At 41.8% G+C, this 16,667-nt stretch overlaps 1 protein-coding gene across 1 annotated transcript; it reads right to left on the reverse strand.

Moving 5' to 3' along the window:
- Positions 1-772: 772 nt before the first annotated feature.
- On the reverse strand, positions 773-15,732 carry SLC26A2 (solute carrier family 26 member 2). Its single transcript, XM_070414617.1, has 4 exons — positions 15,508-15,732; positions 11,167-11,340; positions 8,674-9,391; positions 773-7,661 (listed from the first exon to the last, which is right to left on the reverse strand). The coding sequence occupies exons 3-4, from the start codon at positions 9,364-9,366 to the stop codon at positions 6,132-6,134; spliced, it is 2,223 nt and encodes a 740-aa protein (XP_070270718.1). The 5' UTR covers positions 9,367-9,391; positions 11,167-11,340; positions 15,508-15,732; the 3' UTR covers positions 773-6,131.
- Positions 15,733-16,667: the final 935 nt, after the last annotated feature.

Genomic DNA, 16,667 nt, shown 5'->3' on the forward strand with positions numbered 1-16,667 from the left:
ACTTCACGCCGAGGCCAGTACTTTGAAATAGATTGTGGTAGCATATTCTGGCCACCAGAGGGCAGAGGTAGACTACATAAAGGAGACAATTTGGTCAACTGAAGAAACCTTAGGAGCAGTCACTTGTAATTTATCTTAAGGTAGAGATTGAGAGGAAAAGTACTGTAAAAGGAAGACTGAGAACTGTCCTTATCCCTATATCCACACTTCTACTTCTTCCAAAGAGTTGAGAGATGTAGAAAGGGGAGGACATCTGGGAAGAGGCTTCACCGCCGGTATGGGGAGATGCTGGGGGTGCAGATTATTGCTCACAAAGTGTTGCGCTCTACTTAGGAATTCCACTCCCAATTCTCTTAATCAGTATAAGATTTTAGCTTCAATTGACTGATGAAAAAAATGTGACTCAAATTCACTTACCAAAATGCTGAGGTTGGGCAGTAGTAAAACATGAGTTAGATTTAGGAGTCATGTAACATGAAAACTGGAAGGGTCCTCAAACAGTCTAGTCCTCCTTTCCTCTTCATTGATGGAAAAATTAGTACCCAAAGTGTTGACCTACTCATCAGGATCACAAGCAGAAAGGAAGAGAATTGGGTTTCTTTATGCTTTATGGCTTTCTATAAGGACAGATCCTCTTGTTACAGTTGAGAAAAATTAATGATTGAATCACTCTCCAAAGGTAAAGAAATGGTATTTTATAGCTCACTGGTGACCTAAATGTACTTCCTAGTTAGAACCCCACCTTGCACTTAAATAACTTAGACACATAATATTTAATTGGCATAACAATTTATTAGCAAATGAAATAACACATATAGGATCTTATGTAGTAAACATCATGAACATATACTTCCAGAGAAAAAGGATCTGCTATTAACCAACTCCCCCTCTCCTACAATAGGCTGCAATCATCAATAACTCATTCTCATTTCATAGAGTAGAGGTGGGGAACCTTTATTTTGCCAAGGGCCATTTGGATATTTATAACATCATTTGCAGGCCCTACAAAATTACCAACTTAAAAATTAGCCTGCCATATTTAATTAATTCACCCCTAATGTTTTGGCAGGGCCAGATCAAATGATTTCGCAGGCCTTATATGGACCTTGGGCCGGACACACCCCCCACTGCCATAGAGGGTTAAGCATGATTTATGTGTAATAGCATCAAGGCACTTGCTTTAATTAAAAAAGATATATGTGGTATAAAACATATTCCTAAAAGTCACTGACCTAGAATAATTGAAAAAAAAAAGGCAGTATACTTATTTAGTGAAGTGACAAGACTCAGAATTTGAGTTAACTCATATATCACCCTGTTATTGTCTTAATTTGTGTATAAAATTGCAAGGAGACAAAAGGTAGCATTTTATAAAGATTGATTTGTTCACACTAATTTTTGAGAAATCATGGCAGCATCAGAATTCAAACAGTAATTTCCCAACTGATTTGAATTAAAAGATAACAGCTGTTTCACTCCAAGTATTATCTTATTATTTTAGGGATGGAGAATGTGGCAGTGGAAGAGAACTTCTTAAAATAAGTTTATTAAACCTGCAGTTAAAAATCTTTTCTGGCTTAAGCTGCTTGTCTATTTGACAACTAAAAAACCTTCAGTTAGAAATTTAGTCACTGGTATTTTGTAGTAAGATTGTGATTATATGGCCTTTTTCAGTCATAATTCAAGTCCAAAGAAAGGTTATATGCCTGGTTCCAGTGTAGACTTACAAACATACTATCTCCAGTAAAGGCATTTGGTGTCATTATTCCAGTTTTCATAATTCAATATATCTTTCCTATTTTACATCACTAAGAGGAAAAGAAAATACATACCAAACCCCCTACAATCTAATATAATGCTTATTTAACATGTTTACTTTAAAATTTAAAGTGCAAAATACTTTTAAAAAAATAATTCTTGTCAGGATAAAAAATACCTTATAAAAATAAATCTCTACCACTCCCACATCCAAATTCTCCATTCCTAGTTACTAATATATTTTTTTAAAAAACTAAAATGTACCTTTAAGTTACAGTATTTCAATAGAATTTTACTTTAATAATAGGCTATGATAACAAACCAGCTGGTATATTATTTTGGCCTGTTCCATTATAATTTTCATTCTTGTTATTAGCACTCAAATTAATGATTCCATTTATGATTATCTAAAATCTTTCTACCAGCACTCTCCTCTTGGGAGCATACCTGAGCCTTTTCCTTCCTCCCTCTCCCCACCAGGCAGTTACCTTTGCCTTTCTTTCTCCTGAGCTCCAAGGGCCCTTCTTTTGCTTCTGCAACATGTTTCCTGAGCCCAGGCAGCCCCACTGGCTCACTTCTATTACCTCTGTAACTTTCTAAATAAACTTAATCTGAAACACACAAAAAATCTTTATTAAAAAAAAAAAAGCCAAATTACTTCAGAGCCTAAAAGCTTTCTAGATCCAATTTCCTCCTTTTGCAGTTTTTAAGCCCAGTTTCAAATAAGGCATCACTATAACAAAGAAAACATTGGGGGGGGGGGGGGGGAGAGAAACATCAAAGAACAGAAAAATTAAGCAAAGTCTAAATCCTATCGATTGAGTTTTTACTATGTCACTGTGGAATCATTCCCTGAATAGACGGAGGCATCCCTGCCTCCTTCTTTGCCTCAATTGCCTGCCTCCTGCTAAGACCTCTGTCCAGGCTCAGTTCAGCTCCTCCATAAAGCACCTCCAAGTGCCACTGTGTGTCACTGAGTTACCACATGGTTCGCTTACTGGATTTAGTATCAGAGTCCCAGCACCCGGCACAGAACTCTAGAGTTCTGCATAGGTCTTCAGGAAGTGTTTGAGGAATTATCTACATTGATGCAAAAAGAACTTATAGTTCATCTATACCACTACATAGAGGAAAACAATTCATTAAAAACTTTAATAAGGCTCACAGACCTTGAATTTATCATTATAACTCCTAGATTCAATTTTAAGTTCCCAAGAAATTCACTGCAGCCCTTTTCTAAGAGCAGAGCTAACACCCAGACAAATTACTAAGAGAACACAATATACATTTAAAGACCACCATTTACCATACTGTAAATTTAGCGACAAATTTGGCTTCAATGTCTACTATTGTTTAAAAGCTAAGTCAGTCTACCTAAATCTTGTTTTCCTTTGGTCCTAATGAAAATTTTTTTAAAGTAATTGTCAACTAGACATCTGTCCATTTTACTGCCATCAGAGGCACGGATTGTACTATAGTCACTAGTGCTCCACAGTAGGTCAACCTGGGCTTTTGTCCCAACGCTGGCTAATGCATGCTTCTCAACTCTCTCATCTTTGGTGAATCTGTGCCCCTCTCCTTCTAGAAACAGAACCCAGTTTTGACCTTGCTCTCAAACTAAGGTGTGGCTTCTAATCCTGATCTCCCTACTGTTGTGCGGGGATAACCATGGATTGGATCCTATTCAACTGAATGCCTGTTTTCTCCCTTATTTAGTCAGTGGTGGTCTTTTCAATGATCTACTCCTTTCACTCCTCTCCTGAATGTCAATCCTTAGTCTCTCTGTGCATGGGTACCCTCCACTCCTCTTATTGTAGCAAATTTAAAAATAAATAAGGTTGTAAAGTTTTAACCATTAAGTATGTACACAATACATTTCAATTAAATGACCATTTTAAGATATTCAGAATTTTGTACGTTTGTCAATAAGCAATGAGAAAATGTTCATTTAGACACTGAAGTCTAGAGTAAGCAAGATATTTTTCTATCAATAAAACTTGTGAAATATTGCATAGTGAACTGAAAATCCAAGGCTTTGAGCAAGAAAGCAAAGGAAATGAAAACATTAGTTTTGCTAGTGAATTAAGCTTTGGTTTCACGTTTGATTTCTTTAAATACCAGCAAAAAATTTTTAAGATATGTATGTATAGGCCAAACTCTATCCACGCAGAAAGGGTAAGATATACATTCTTGAGAAATCTTAAATGTTTTTACAACTAGTTACCAAAAGCAGAATCTCGTTTGTCTGAGTGGAAGAGGTACAGTGGGGCCTTGACTTACGAGTTTAATTCGTTCCGTGACGGAGCTCATAACTCAAATTACTCGTATGTCAAATCACTGTGACGTTCGCTGCGCCAACTAGCGGTGGGGTATCTGAAGTGGCTTGTAACCGGAATTTTTTTGAGCTTGCAACTCAAAGCAAAAAATCAGCCGAGAGACAGCTCGTATCTCAAAAAAACTCGTTAGTCGGGACACTCGTAAGTCAAGGCCCCACTGTACTAATCAGAGCACAATTCAAGACTTTGCTAAATGCACAAAGCTCCAGAATTGTTCATATCCACATATGAAGAGAAAGGTTAGGTAAAGGTCAAATTCTGTTACTCCATTTTGCTAAGGAGTTTTTCAAATTTTTTGGACTTTTTTTTTTACTGTGCTAGTGTTTGCTAAATTATAGAGTTGTCTTAAACATGTACTCTACTATGTCAGGCAGCATTAGACATCTATAATGGTCTGGATTCAAACCTAGCTTGGGGAGAAAGGCAAGAAGGATTAAAAACAAATGAAAAGAAGGCACAGACGCTTCCAAAGGAACATCAATAATTAATTTGTACATGTTTTAGTGAAAACAAAGCTAATGCTTACTGCATGCACTTCTATTTCAGAAAGACTATCAATCCCCAACTGACCCTTGCTAAAATGCCATGGGAAGCAAAGAAATCACTGCTAAGTAACAAATTCTTAAGGGAAACTGTCAATCATTCCTATTTGTAATCTGCCCTTAACAGTTTGCCTCGAGCTCATTTAAAATACTGTATAGAATTGCAGGGTCAGCATTCTGCCTTTTATCTGGCAAGCTTGTCACTGGTAATGAGACATAGCAGTTTAGGACAGATGCTATGGAAAATACACTAAATTACTGAAAGCTAAGGAATTATCTGCATTGATGCAAAAAGAACCCATAGCTCATCTATAGCACTACATAAAGGAAAAAAATTCATTGAAAACAATAAGGATCACAAAAATTTCAAGTATGCAAGTTGCTATTGGCTAGACATTTTTCTTCTTTTCATCTACTTATCCAGCTGATGACTGGAAAGACCCTGAATTTATCATTATAACTCCTGGACTCAATTTTTAAGTTTGAGAAATAATCAGAAACAGGGACAGAGATCACAGAAAAGTCAGGGGGGATTCTCATTATTTTTGCTGATTATGAAGAGCTCTTTGCTTACCTACTTACCCTAAACAAAAAGGTATGACGAAAACAACTGATTTACAAAGAATGTTCTGTATAATGTGAAGTTAGCTGGTAGGATTTCACAAACATGCTCAACCATCAGTCTCCTGATGGGTCTGTGCCTATGGTTTCCTGCCTTTAGGAAAGGAATAGTACTTTCCTATTAAAAGTCAGAGATCTCACTGCCATCTGGGGAGCAGAAACTGGGTATGGAGAAGTACAAATAAGAAAAAGACTTGAATAGCTATTATCTTGTGCTCCAGAGGCCTCTTGATCTGTTGGTACAATATCAGACACAACATTCTTTCCCTGCCTCCTTTCCACTCTCTCTCCAAAGAGCCATATCATATAGGCTAGAGCATATCTCATATAAATGCCAACTCCACTCCTTTACCTCCTGGAGAAGGAAGAGTCCACATGCCTATCTCCTCAAAGAGGATGGTCATGCCTGTGCAGTGTGGCTCAGTTAGTTGAGTGTTGTCCCATGCACCAAGAAGTCACTGGTTCAATTCCTGGTCAGGGCACATGCCCAGGTTGCTGACTTGACCCCCAGCAGGGGGTGTGCCGAAGGCATCCGATCTGTTTTTCATGTCGATGTTTCTATTTCTCTCTCCCTTTCCCTTCCTCTCTCTCTAAAAATATCAATAAAACTTTTTTTTTTAAAAGATGATCATTAAGTTTAAGGGCTACTTCACAGTTCAATTCAATAGACATGTAATTCCAAGAGCACTCCCTATTTGCAAGAAAGCTTAAAACCACAATATTTTCTTCTTTCTGATTCTGCCCAAGTATAAGCTCTGCTGCACTTTTGTATCTACGAAGGCCATCAGCTTCGAAGGAAGAATAATGTCTAGCCAATAGGTTAAAATTTCAAGTATGCAAGTTGCTATTGGCTAGACATTTTTCTTCTTTTCATCTACTTATCCAGCTGATCACTGGAAAGACTCAGACCATTGGGAAAACATATTCCTTTCTGATTTTGACATTCTTCTGCAAAAGCTATCGCTTCATGTACACTATAAAAGAAGCTTTCATCTTCCTTTTTGCAATACTCTCCCCGGACCAAGGAATCCTTCACAGAGGGATTGCATTGAGCCAGCAGAACTTGTATGCCAATGGCTTCATAATCTCTGCGAACTTCTTTCAGCGTATGGATCCCTGCTGTATCTAAAAATTGGATTGCACTGCAGTCAATCACTATGGTATGGAGTTCCAAGGGATCATGGGAAAGTTTCACTGAAACTTCATCCTGAATTCCACTGACAGTCACTGTTTCCTTTTTTATCTTTCTCTTTGCTGCCTTCTTCTGAGCTGCCTTTACTAAGATTGGGTTGAGAGTTTTTTTGTATAAAGCAGATTTAAAACATTCTTTGTTTATGTAGTAGAGAGGGGCTACAAAGCGGAAAATCTTGATGCCTGGGTTAGCCTGAAGGTTTTTGTAAGCAGATGTGGATTCAAAAATTTCCGATTCTTCCACTAAGCCAAGCAATGAACTCTCCGGCTTCTGAGTACGGAGGATGACACAAAACATAGAAAAACAAACGCCTATAAGCAGGCCTATTTCAGTACTTATCAGTGCAGTGGACAGCATAGTAACAAACCAGATAACTGTATCCATTCTGCTAACCCTCCACATCTTGGGCAGATCCTTAAATTTACATAAAGCTCCCCGGAGATTTACAATAGTGATCACACCCAGGACACTTTTCTGAAGGGAATAGAATAAAGGAGCTATTACCAGGAGAACCAACAAAAGAACCAGAGCTGTCACTACACTAGAAAGCTGAGTTTGGCAGCCTGTTGATTCTTTAACCAACGTCTTTGCAAGAGCTGCACTAGTAGTAAAACAGTGGAAGAAGGAAGGGATGATATTGCAAAAGCCAATGGCATACATTTCCTGGTTAGCTCTGACTGTATAGCCATGTTTCTTGGCAAACATCTCAGAAAGTGATACAGTGATAGCAAAACCAATGATAGACATAGCTATTGCATCTGTAGCCACATTAGGAATTAAGTTCCAGTCCGGTGCTTTGGGTGGCATAAACCCAGTGGGAATATGTCCAGCAACGCTGGTATTGTATTTCTCATTTAGTTTTCCAAAATGAGAGGCTAATGTCGCTGCCACAACAACAATGAGTTCAGTAGGAATCGGTGCCTTAAGCTTGGACTTGAAGCGCTCATTGAGTTCTTTGGTTGGCAAAAGAACCAAAAGGCACAAAAGGCTGGTGATGAGATCACAGAGATTGGTCTTATGGATGTTTCTGAAGATATGTATCCAAGTAGTGATGAGTGAGCCCACGCCACCACTCCGAGGAAGGCTGAGCCCAAGGAGATACTTAGCCTGAGATGTAAGAACAGTGAAAGAGGCACCAGTGACAAATCCACTCAGCAAGGCATCTGAGAGGTAGACGGAAACAAAGCCCACTTGAAAGAAGCCCATCGCTACCTGGAAGGAAGGATATACAAGTGTTAAATATAAATGGAAAAGAGGCACTAAATCCTGTATTACCCTGGCATTTTTTTTTTTGCATGGAGACATATCAGAGCATCACAGAATATCAGAGCTAGAGAAAAACACACTCATATTTCAATCCTCGTTTTAGAGACAGGGCTCATTTTACTGACACTCAGAGGGCTAAGCACATTATTACTCATTAGCTTAGATGAGACAGTAACTTAGGATTCCTACCTCCTTAAACTCCTAAAACAACTCTCTGTACACCACCTCTCCGCTTCATCAAAGCACCAAATAAAGCGAGCTACTCTTCCCCTTCCCTTATTGGTTCCAAATGCCTGTAGTAGAGATGTAATGTTGGCACTGACTCCTGATGCCAGAAGGCAGGGGCATGATGACAATGGCAGATTAGTGGATTCTATAGGAGATCCAAGAAGAATTTCATTTCTAGTCCTTTTTCCTGGTTGATAATATAATATAGTGTTCAACTTTTTCCTGTGCAACAATCCAAGAGAACTACTATCTTAACAATTCTATAGGAAAGAGGGGGTGGTCATCTATAGTTTGAAAAACTCCTGCACTCCTCCTCTCCTAACCCCCATTGTTACCATTCCTGCCTGCCTGTTAATGCTGACTCTGCCAATAACCAACCTGCATAATCTCGAGCAAAGCAATTTTTCTTGACATATAAAATCAAGGAGTTGTATTAGGTGGTCTGAGGTCCCTTTCCGGTCTAAATTTTTACAACCAAATAATTAAAATCTGGTTGACTGAAATTCATTGGTTAAGGGGCAACCTAGAGTTGAGAAAAGAGAAGCAGCTTTATCTTTCCTAGAGAGTCAAACCAGGGTTTGAATTTTGGCTTTACTCCTCACATATCTTGAGCATTCAATAAATAATAGTTTTAATTATTGTGATATCTAAGATCCCTTACAGATCTGAGATTTCATGCATAGTGATTTCTTTGGTAAGAAACCACCAATCTCATCCCATTGTTTCTTACCTGATAAACTCCAGCCATAAAGGTTACGGTGCTGCCCACTGTAATTGCGTAACAACTTCTGTCACATATCCTGTCTGATGTCTGGTTTAATGATATGCTCCCATTCGAAACCGTTCCTAACGACAGGGCAATATGGGCAGTGTCAAAGCCAGCTCTGTGTAGTTCTCGGTCAACTACCTCACCAATCATAAGGCACAGTATTCCAAAAATGCCCACAGAGATGTGACGGGAAGTCCCGAATAGGAAATAAATGATGCTTGCAAAAAAGGATGTGTACAGACCATAGATGGGTTCTTGGCCAGCTAAAAGGGAGTAAGCAATCGATTGGGGCACCAACAAGATGCCCACAATTAAGCCGGACATCACATCTCCTAAAATGTTTTTCTTCAGGTCATATTTTGGGAGCCACTGCAAAAAGGGAAAGAAACCAAAAATCATATGTTTTGCTTTGGTTGGGCTGCACTGGCAACTCTTCTGCAGTTTTTTAATGACGAATTGCTTAAAGTTAGTATTTGATTTCTCTTGAGGCTCCATGTGGATCCTAGGATAATGTCTGCATTGATTTGTGGCTTCAAGTTGCTGGAAGTCAGTATTTGATTCCTTTTCAAGCTCCACATGGATCGCAGATGGAGGACTGTATTGGTCTTTTCCTTCAAGTGAAAGGTCATGTTGCTCTGTATTTTCCGAAGACATTTCTGAAGACAGATGCTTTAGCCTCCTACCCCAGAGAAAATACCAGAGTTACCTCATTAAGTAATTCTCAGTGCTCAACATTTTAACAGCCCTACTTGTCATTCATGAGAGTTAAAAGGAGTTCAGTTTTGAGGTTAGGTATCTTACAGTCACATTTAGTTGAGCCTCATTTGTCTTGATTAAAAAAAAAAAAAGAACCAGACCATAAACAGCCAAGTCAAAGCAAATAATTCACTGGATACAGGACTTCCTGAGAGTAAAAATCATTTAAGGATTCTTTTCCATCCCTGCCTGGTTCTCCCTATAGTTTTTCCCTCCAGAAAAGGTATCAGGGTAGCCTATTTCCTCCTTTCTATATGCTATCAATTATCTTCTTTTCAGGTTTTTCACACCCAGATATACTGCAAATAGGATCTGGTCCCAAACCTTCATCCCTACCTGCAAGTCCCTAAAACAAGGAAGATGTTCTTTGTTGTTGTTGTTGTGTTTTTTTGGGGGGTGGGGGTGGGGGGGAGGCTCTTTAAATAACTTCCTAATTGTTGAAAATAAACATAAAGAAGAAAAAGCAAGTGAAAGAGTAAAAATAAATGTGGTTTTTTTAAAAAAAGAAACTAGGGCAGAATGCATTTAGGTCTTTGAACAACACTCCTTTGCTTGGTAGGAAAGAGGATAGAGAAGCTGATACAAGATTATTAAAGCATATGAATGTCAAGAGCCTGGGTGGGCTGATTGGGCAAGTGTCCGATATATGCTCTGGAAAGTTTTGGTCTATTCTACTTTCTTTTAGTATAGAGTCATATCTGCCGTGTTCATGCAAATAAAGATTCGCTTTACTGTTCTAAGTACACACACTGAAGGGAGGTATAATGTTGCTCTGTACTTCTACTTGGAGGGTAACTAGGTAGTCCTGCATCTCTGGGTCCTAAACTACAGAACTAGTGCCATAAGACCTTCCACTAGTAACTATAGGAAAGTGAAGAAAATAAAATTAACCAAAAAGAAGGGGCAACTATAACAACAAAAAAATCTTGTAATAAGAGTAAAAGAGGAGGAAAAAGCAAGAGGTTCTCAAAGTATTACACTGTTTACCAAATAATTCACAAATCAGTGTCTCTGTATTAGCTGCTTGCTTAACTTAGCATGGCCATCCACCTCTCTGCTTGTCAAGATCCTAATCATTTTTAAAACCCATTTAAAATTCAACCTCTTATACAAAGCACTGACCAATCTCTCCTAGCCCAAATGAATCATTATATCCTCTCTGTCCCAAAGCATTCTGCACTCCGTTATAGTACTAACCACACTCTTGTATTTGTTCAATAGGATTCTCTCCAGCTCTGGGAGGAAAGGACATCTTGTTCATCATTGTAATCATCAATGAATGAAATATTGTAACTCTCAGAGAAGAGGCTTAGAAAATGTTTGAATGAATAAACAAATTTATGACTATAGCCAGAGAGAGATAAAATATACTAGATGGAGGACTCAGGAAGTTTTCTGTTTTGGAACTGACAGAAAAATAGGACCTTGTGAGGTTCTATAAACCTAATATTACCGAAATGTCATAATCCAGGACCCAAGACCCATTTAAGAACACAAGATACGTAAAACCACACACATTAATTTTGTTTAGGATGAAGGGTCATCCCACTAAACAAAAGTAAAATAATAGCTACTCTGATAGTTTTTTAAGTAAATAAGGAAAAAAATAATAGATATAGATGGCTACATACCCTGAGCTACTCTGATAGTTTTTTAAGTAAATAAGGAAAAAAATAATAGATATAGATGGCTACATACCCTGAGCAAGTCAATCAGATTGGTGGATACACACAGGTCTTCATTCCTCAATGCAACCAATCTGTAACTCTCTTCTCACTTCCTACTTTCAGGCCACTCTGTAGTGCACTTATGTCCTGTCATTCTGTTTTGGACAGCTCTTGGTGATTTGTGGGTCAAAAGTCTTTTCCAAACCTAAGATATGCAAAAGGGACATAAGAAAAACGTAACATATAACTATTTAGCACTTAAGTTTACGTGTCTCTCACACTAGAGTAACTAGAGCAGTGATGGCGAACCTATGACACACGTACTCATTTTTTTGGTTGATTTTTCTTTGTTAAATGGCATTCAAATATATAAAATAAACATCAAAAATAGAAGTCTTTGTTTTACTATGGTTGCAAAGATAAAAAAATTTCTATATGTGACATGGCACCAGAGTTAAGTTAGGGTTTTTCAAAATGCTGACATGCTGAGCTCAAAAGGTTTGCCATCACTGAACTAGAGTATACATTCAAGGACAGACACTAAGTCATTCTCATTTCCACATAACCCAGCACTAACACGATGCCTCACACCTGATATGTATGGCTATGTATCTTTATTGGTGAAGTTTTGGTGAAGTTTCAAGTAAATATAATGAAGACAAAAAAATCTTCCTTATATTCTCTTATCACAAATTATTAGCAATGTTCATTTACATGTAATGCAAAAAGAGCCACCATAGGGCTTATATCAGTACTACAAGCACTATGACATACTGATTCTAGTATAAAGCCCAATATAAGACAAAATAATAAAATACCCAAGAAGAAAATAACTTAATGTAAAATCATGATCAAATATATTAAACTAAAGGCCTGGTGCACGGATTCGTGCACCAGTGGGGTCCCTCAGTCTGACCTGCAGGGATCGGGCCGAAGCCGGCTCTCTAACATCCCCCGTGGGGTCCCAGATTGTGAGAGGGCACAGGCCAGGCCGAGGGACCCCATCAATGCACAATTGGGGCAGGGAGAGACTACAGGAGGGCTCCAGGGTGTGTCCGGGACATCTTTCCCAGTCCCAATTGGCTGGACCCCAGCAGCAAGCTAACCTACCGGTTGGAGCATCTGCCTCCTAATGGTCAGTGTGTGCCATAGTGACTGGTTGAAAGGTCGTAAGGCCAGACACTTAGCATATTAGGCTTTTATTATATAGAACCAGAGGCCAGGTGCATGATGTTTGTGCACTGGGGGGGGGGGGGGGGGGAGTCCCTCAGCTTGGCCAGTGCCCTCTAGCAGTCCAGGACATTCCCCAAGGCAGTCAGACATTCCCCAAGGGGTCTTTAGTGCTGCACAGAGGCAGGAGAGGCTCCCGCCACTGCCACTGTGCTTGTCAGCTGTGAGCCTGGTTTCTGGCTGAGTGGCGCTCCCCATGTGGGAGCGCACTGACCACCAGGGAGCAGCTCCTGCATTGAGCGTCTGCCCACTGGTGGTCAGTGCATGTCATAGCGACTGGTCGTTCCACCGTTCAGTCGATGTGCATTTTAGGGTTTTATTATAAAGGCTAGTTACTTGCACAGTAATTTGCTGCTTTCAAAAAGATTTCAAATACACCTCCCATTTGCCTCCTTAATAAATCTGAGAACAGTGTATGAATTCCTATCTCTAATATGAGCAAAGTCAAAGTTTAGTCACTTGCTCAACTGGTAGAACCAGATTCCCAAACCTCATCTTCCAATTTCCAAGCTTAACTCTCTAAAATACCACATGGCCCCTGGCAGGGGGTGGGTTATAAAGGTCAATAGGAGAAAAAAGGGCACACACGGAGGCCAAGTTCTCAACTCATTTCTGGATTATGGTTAATTTTAATTGGTGAAGGGAGCAAACTGCTTGACATAGGTTTGGTAAAAGGTTAAGAATAAAAGTTACTTTTACCTTTCATATTACACACCTGCATTGGTAATATTTTCATTTTATTTTTCCATTAGGAATAATGTAAAAATTACGTCTGTAGCTACTTTTTGGCTAGAATAATTTGTATCCCAGGCAATAGTCAAACAAGGCAAGCAGGCTCTTGCTTTCATTTACTTTTGCTGCCCCCTAACTGGAATGCTAGAATTTTTCTCAAATGCTGCCTTAATCAGTTCCTTGCTAGACACGATATATAAAATAGCACTACTGCCGCCACCACGCTGCCCGCCTGGGCACATCCCTACCTTCCACTCCTATCTCCTTCACTTTGTTCTATTTTTCTCCCTGACCCTCTCATCATTGCCTACCATGCATTTACTTTTTTTTCCTGTCTTTCCCATGAGAGCAATAACCTGCTGTTTTATTAAATTCTTAGCAAATATTGTTGAGTGAATAAATGAAAGAAATGTTTTGTAAAAAGGAGTTACCCCTCTCTGTCCACCCTCCACACACAATAACCAAGCTTGTGTCAAGACGTTATACAGTTTGGCAAGTATCTGCCTGAGGGTTTATGCTCACTAAAAGTTATGTCAATAATCAAAAATCACCCCTAGCCCTAGCCGGTCTGGCTCAGTGGATAGAGTGTCGGTCTGTGGACTGAAGGGTCCCGAGTTCGATTCCAGTCAAGGGCATGTACCTTGGTTGCAGGCACATACCCAGTAGGGAGTGTGCAGGAGGCAGCTGAATCAATGTTTCTCTCAATGATGTTTCTAACTCTCTGTCCCTCTCCTTCTCCCTCTGTAAAAAATTAATAAAATATTTAAAAAATATTAAAAAAAAATCACCCCTAGTAAATCTCATCTAGATCTCTGCAAAGTCCTGTGTCATTTCCAGATCTTCCCCTAGGAGGCAGCATATTATAGTACTGTACTTACTCTATTAAACCAGAGATCTATTAAAATGCAGGTTCCCAGGCAAGTCCAGAGATGAGATCTAAGACTCTGCAGCCTGGATGATGCTGAGCCAGTGAGCTGAAGGCCAAACTTGGAGAAATACTGGGTATGATCTGGAGTCAGACAGATCCCAGCTATATTGTCTAACAGCAATATGGCACTGGGTGAAAAACTTCATTTTACTCAGCATCAATTTCTCACCTATAAAATGGGGACAGTATCACTTAACTTGCAGGGGTGTTAAAAAGCTACCACAAGTAAAGTACCTAGCACAGTGCCTGACATATAGCATTTGCTCAATAAATGATAGCTACTAGTCTCTGACCCTTGAGAGTCGTGAAGGGGCCAAAAAGGGGCTCATTTCTTTCCAACAGGTTTAACTCTCCATTTCTTGACTCAATTATTTATTTATTATTTTTTCGTGTGTATGTTAATCCTCACCCAGGATATTTTTCCATTGATTTTTAGAGAGAGTGGGAGGGAAGGAGGGAGAGGAAAAAAAAAACACATGGATGTGAGAGAGACACATCAATTAGTTGCCTCCCCTATGCCCCTGACCCTTCAGTCCACCCACCCCCTCTCCATGCACTGAGCCAAACCAGCTAGGGCTTGACTCAATTTTCAAAAACAAGAACTTCTGCTTAACCCACTATTGGATAATCACATTAGTTCCAGATTTCACATAAAGAGCCCTAGGGATAAAGGTGTGTGTGGGAGTCGCGGGGGGGGGGGGGGGAGGGTGGTGGTAATAGAACAGGTACCAGAAAGGAGTTTAAGTCTTGAATGCTTCTAACTCTCCATAGTCCCCAATCCGTGCAAGGAAAGGGCCCCGTCTGCCATTCTCTGAGTTGGGGAGTACAAGCTCTAGCTCTGCACATGATCTGCTGTGTAATTCTAGGCAAGGCCCTGGTCCCCTCTGTGTCCTCTCAGTGTCCCCATCCATCCACGAGAGAATTTCAAGGTAGTCTATGAATCTTCAAGAAGCCCATTCAGGTCCTCATTTATACTTAACCAGGTGTGTGATTTTAAAGACCAAGATAATCAAGTCCTCTCTGGTGTCCAGGTCTCAGTCGCCCATTTGTGGGGGAGGAGAAAGAGGGTTAGTGGTGGCAGCTCATTCTCCTGGGTTCTGCTCCCGGAAATCTGGGTTCGACAGGGCTTGACGAGGACCCGACCGAAGCGCAACGCTTTTATCTGCGACTGCGACGTGCTTGGGGCACTCGGTGCGACGCGTGGGCTGGAGGGAGGAGCCAAGCACTCAGCCGGAGGAGCGGGGCCGGCGGACCGGCGGAGGAGCGGGGCTTTGACACTTGCCCTGCCCCGCCTCTGCCCACCCACGGAACAACCCCGACCGCGGGCTGCCCGCGACGCCCACGGCGACAGCTGGCCCGGACCTCCTCCCAGCACGCCCGGGGCCCAGGCCGGGACCTCCCGAAGAGCAGCCGGCTGGCCGCGTGGAACCGGCATCGCTCCCCGGCCCTCCGCCCTGCTCGCGTCCCCTCCCCTCTTCTCACCTCTCAGGTCTGGGCCGCCCCGCGCGATGAGGCCCCGCGCAGCGTCCTCCGCGGTGCGGAGCAGAGGGCACACGACCGCGCGGGCAGTGGCTGCCGGCCCGGAGCCAGCCTCCCTTTTACCGGCTCGTCCCCTTCCCCGCCCATCTTCCGGCCCCGAGGAGGCGGGGCCCGGCCGGCCGGGGGCCGGGACCCGGGGGCGCGGGGACCAGGTAGCCGCCGAGGGGTGCGGAGAGCTAATCCTGAACGAACGCCCGGGCCGTGGCGGTCACGTGGCACCGCGGGCAGGAGACGCGGCCGCCGGCCAATGACCGGGCCGGGCTGGAGGGGGTGCCGCCCCCCCGCCGCTCTCCCGCTCGCGATTGGCTGTCCTGGGCTGGAATGCCACGCGTCCCGGATTCTGGGGCGGTCCCTGCTGCTTCCCGCGGTGGTGAGTCCGTGAGTGGGTGTTCCCGGCGTCTCCACCTTATGGCGAGGAGAACTGTCCCGAACGGCGCGGGAGCGCGCTGCCCAGAGCCGGAAAGTGCTCGGCGTTTGCGAGTCTCTGACGGCCTTGGGACCCGGTTCCTTCCCTCCTCGCTTTACAGACGGGGAAATGGAGGCCCTGAATGGGAAAGGCCGCCTAGAAAGTTAGATTTTGCTACCCGAGTGTAACTTATTCTCCATCCAAGGGCCCAAGAGCCAGAGGCTCTTTTTAAAATGTAAAAAAAAAAAAAGGTAAAATAAATATAAAATGTCATTCCAATTCCCCTTTAAAGCCCTCAGTGGCTTTCCTTGGCATTTACAGATAAACTAAAATCGTCCCTGTTATCTTTAAGGTACTGGATGTTCTCTGGCTCCTCCCTCCCCGCTCCCCCCCCCCCCCCCCCCCCCCCCCCCCCCCCCCCGTCTCCGGACCTCTGCGGGGGGCCTGTGAGCTTCAGGTACCTGGTTTCTTCCTGGATCTCAGGTCTCAGCCTAAGGCCTTCTCCCCACTCAGCGACACATTCTCTGCCAGTCACTTCCTATTACGTCGTCTTGATTTAATCATCAGCCGGAACTGTCCATTCTCTGAATATATATATATCTTATTAATGTATATATAAATTCAAATTCAAAGGCCAAAGTTTATTCTTAGTTTTATGGGGGGGGGGGGTGTGTTTGTTTGTTTGTTTTTAGCTTTT

This window comes from Myotis yumanensis, unplaced genomic scaffold, assembly GCF_028538775.1.
Source record: "Myotis yumanensis isolate MYYU_CA2020_CCGP unplaced genomic scaffold, mMyoYum1.0.hap1 SCAF_5, whole genome shotgun sequence".
NCBI classification, from domain to species: domain Eukaryota; kingdom Metazoa; phylum Chordata; class Mammalia; order Chiroptera; family Vespertilionidae; genus Myotis; species Myotis yumanensis.

Excerpts from the sequence above, each read along its gene's own strand:
- SLC26A2 (XM_070414617.1), bottom strand. The coding sequence starts at position 9,366 with ATGTCTTCGGAAAATACAGAGCAACATGACCTTTCACTTGAAGGAAAA. Across the intron at positions 7,662-8,673 it reads TTATGGCTGGAGTTTATCAG|GTAGCGATGGGCTTCTTTCA; the intron begins GTAAGAAACAAT and ends CCTTCCTTCCAG.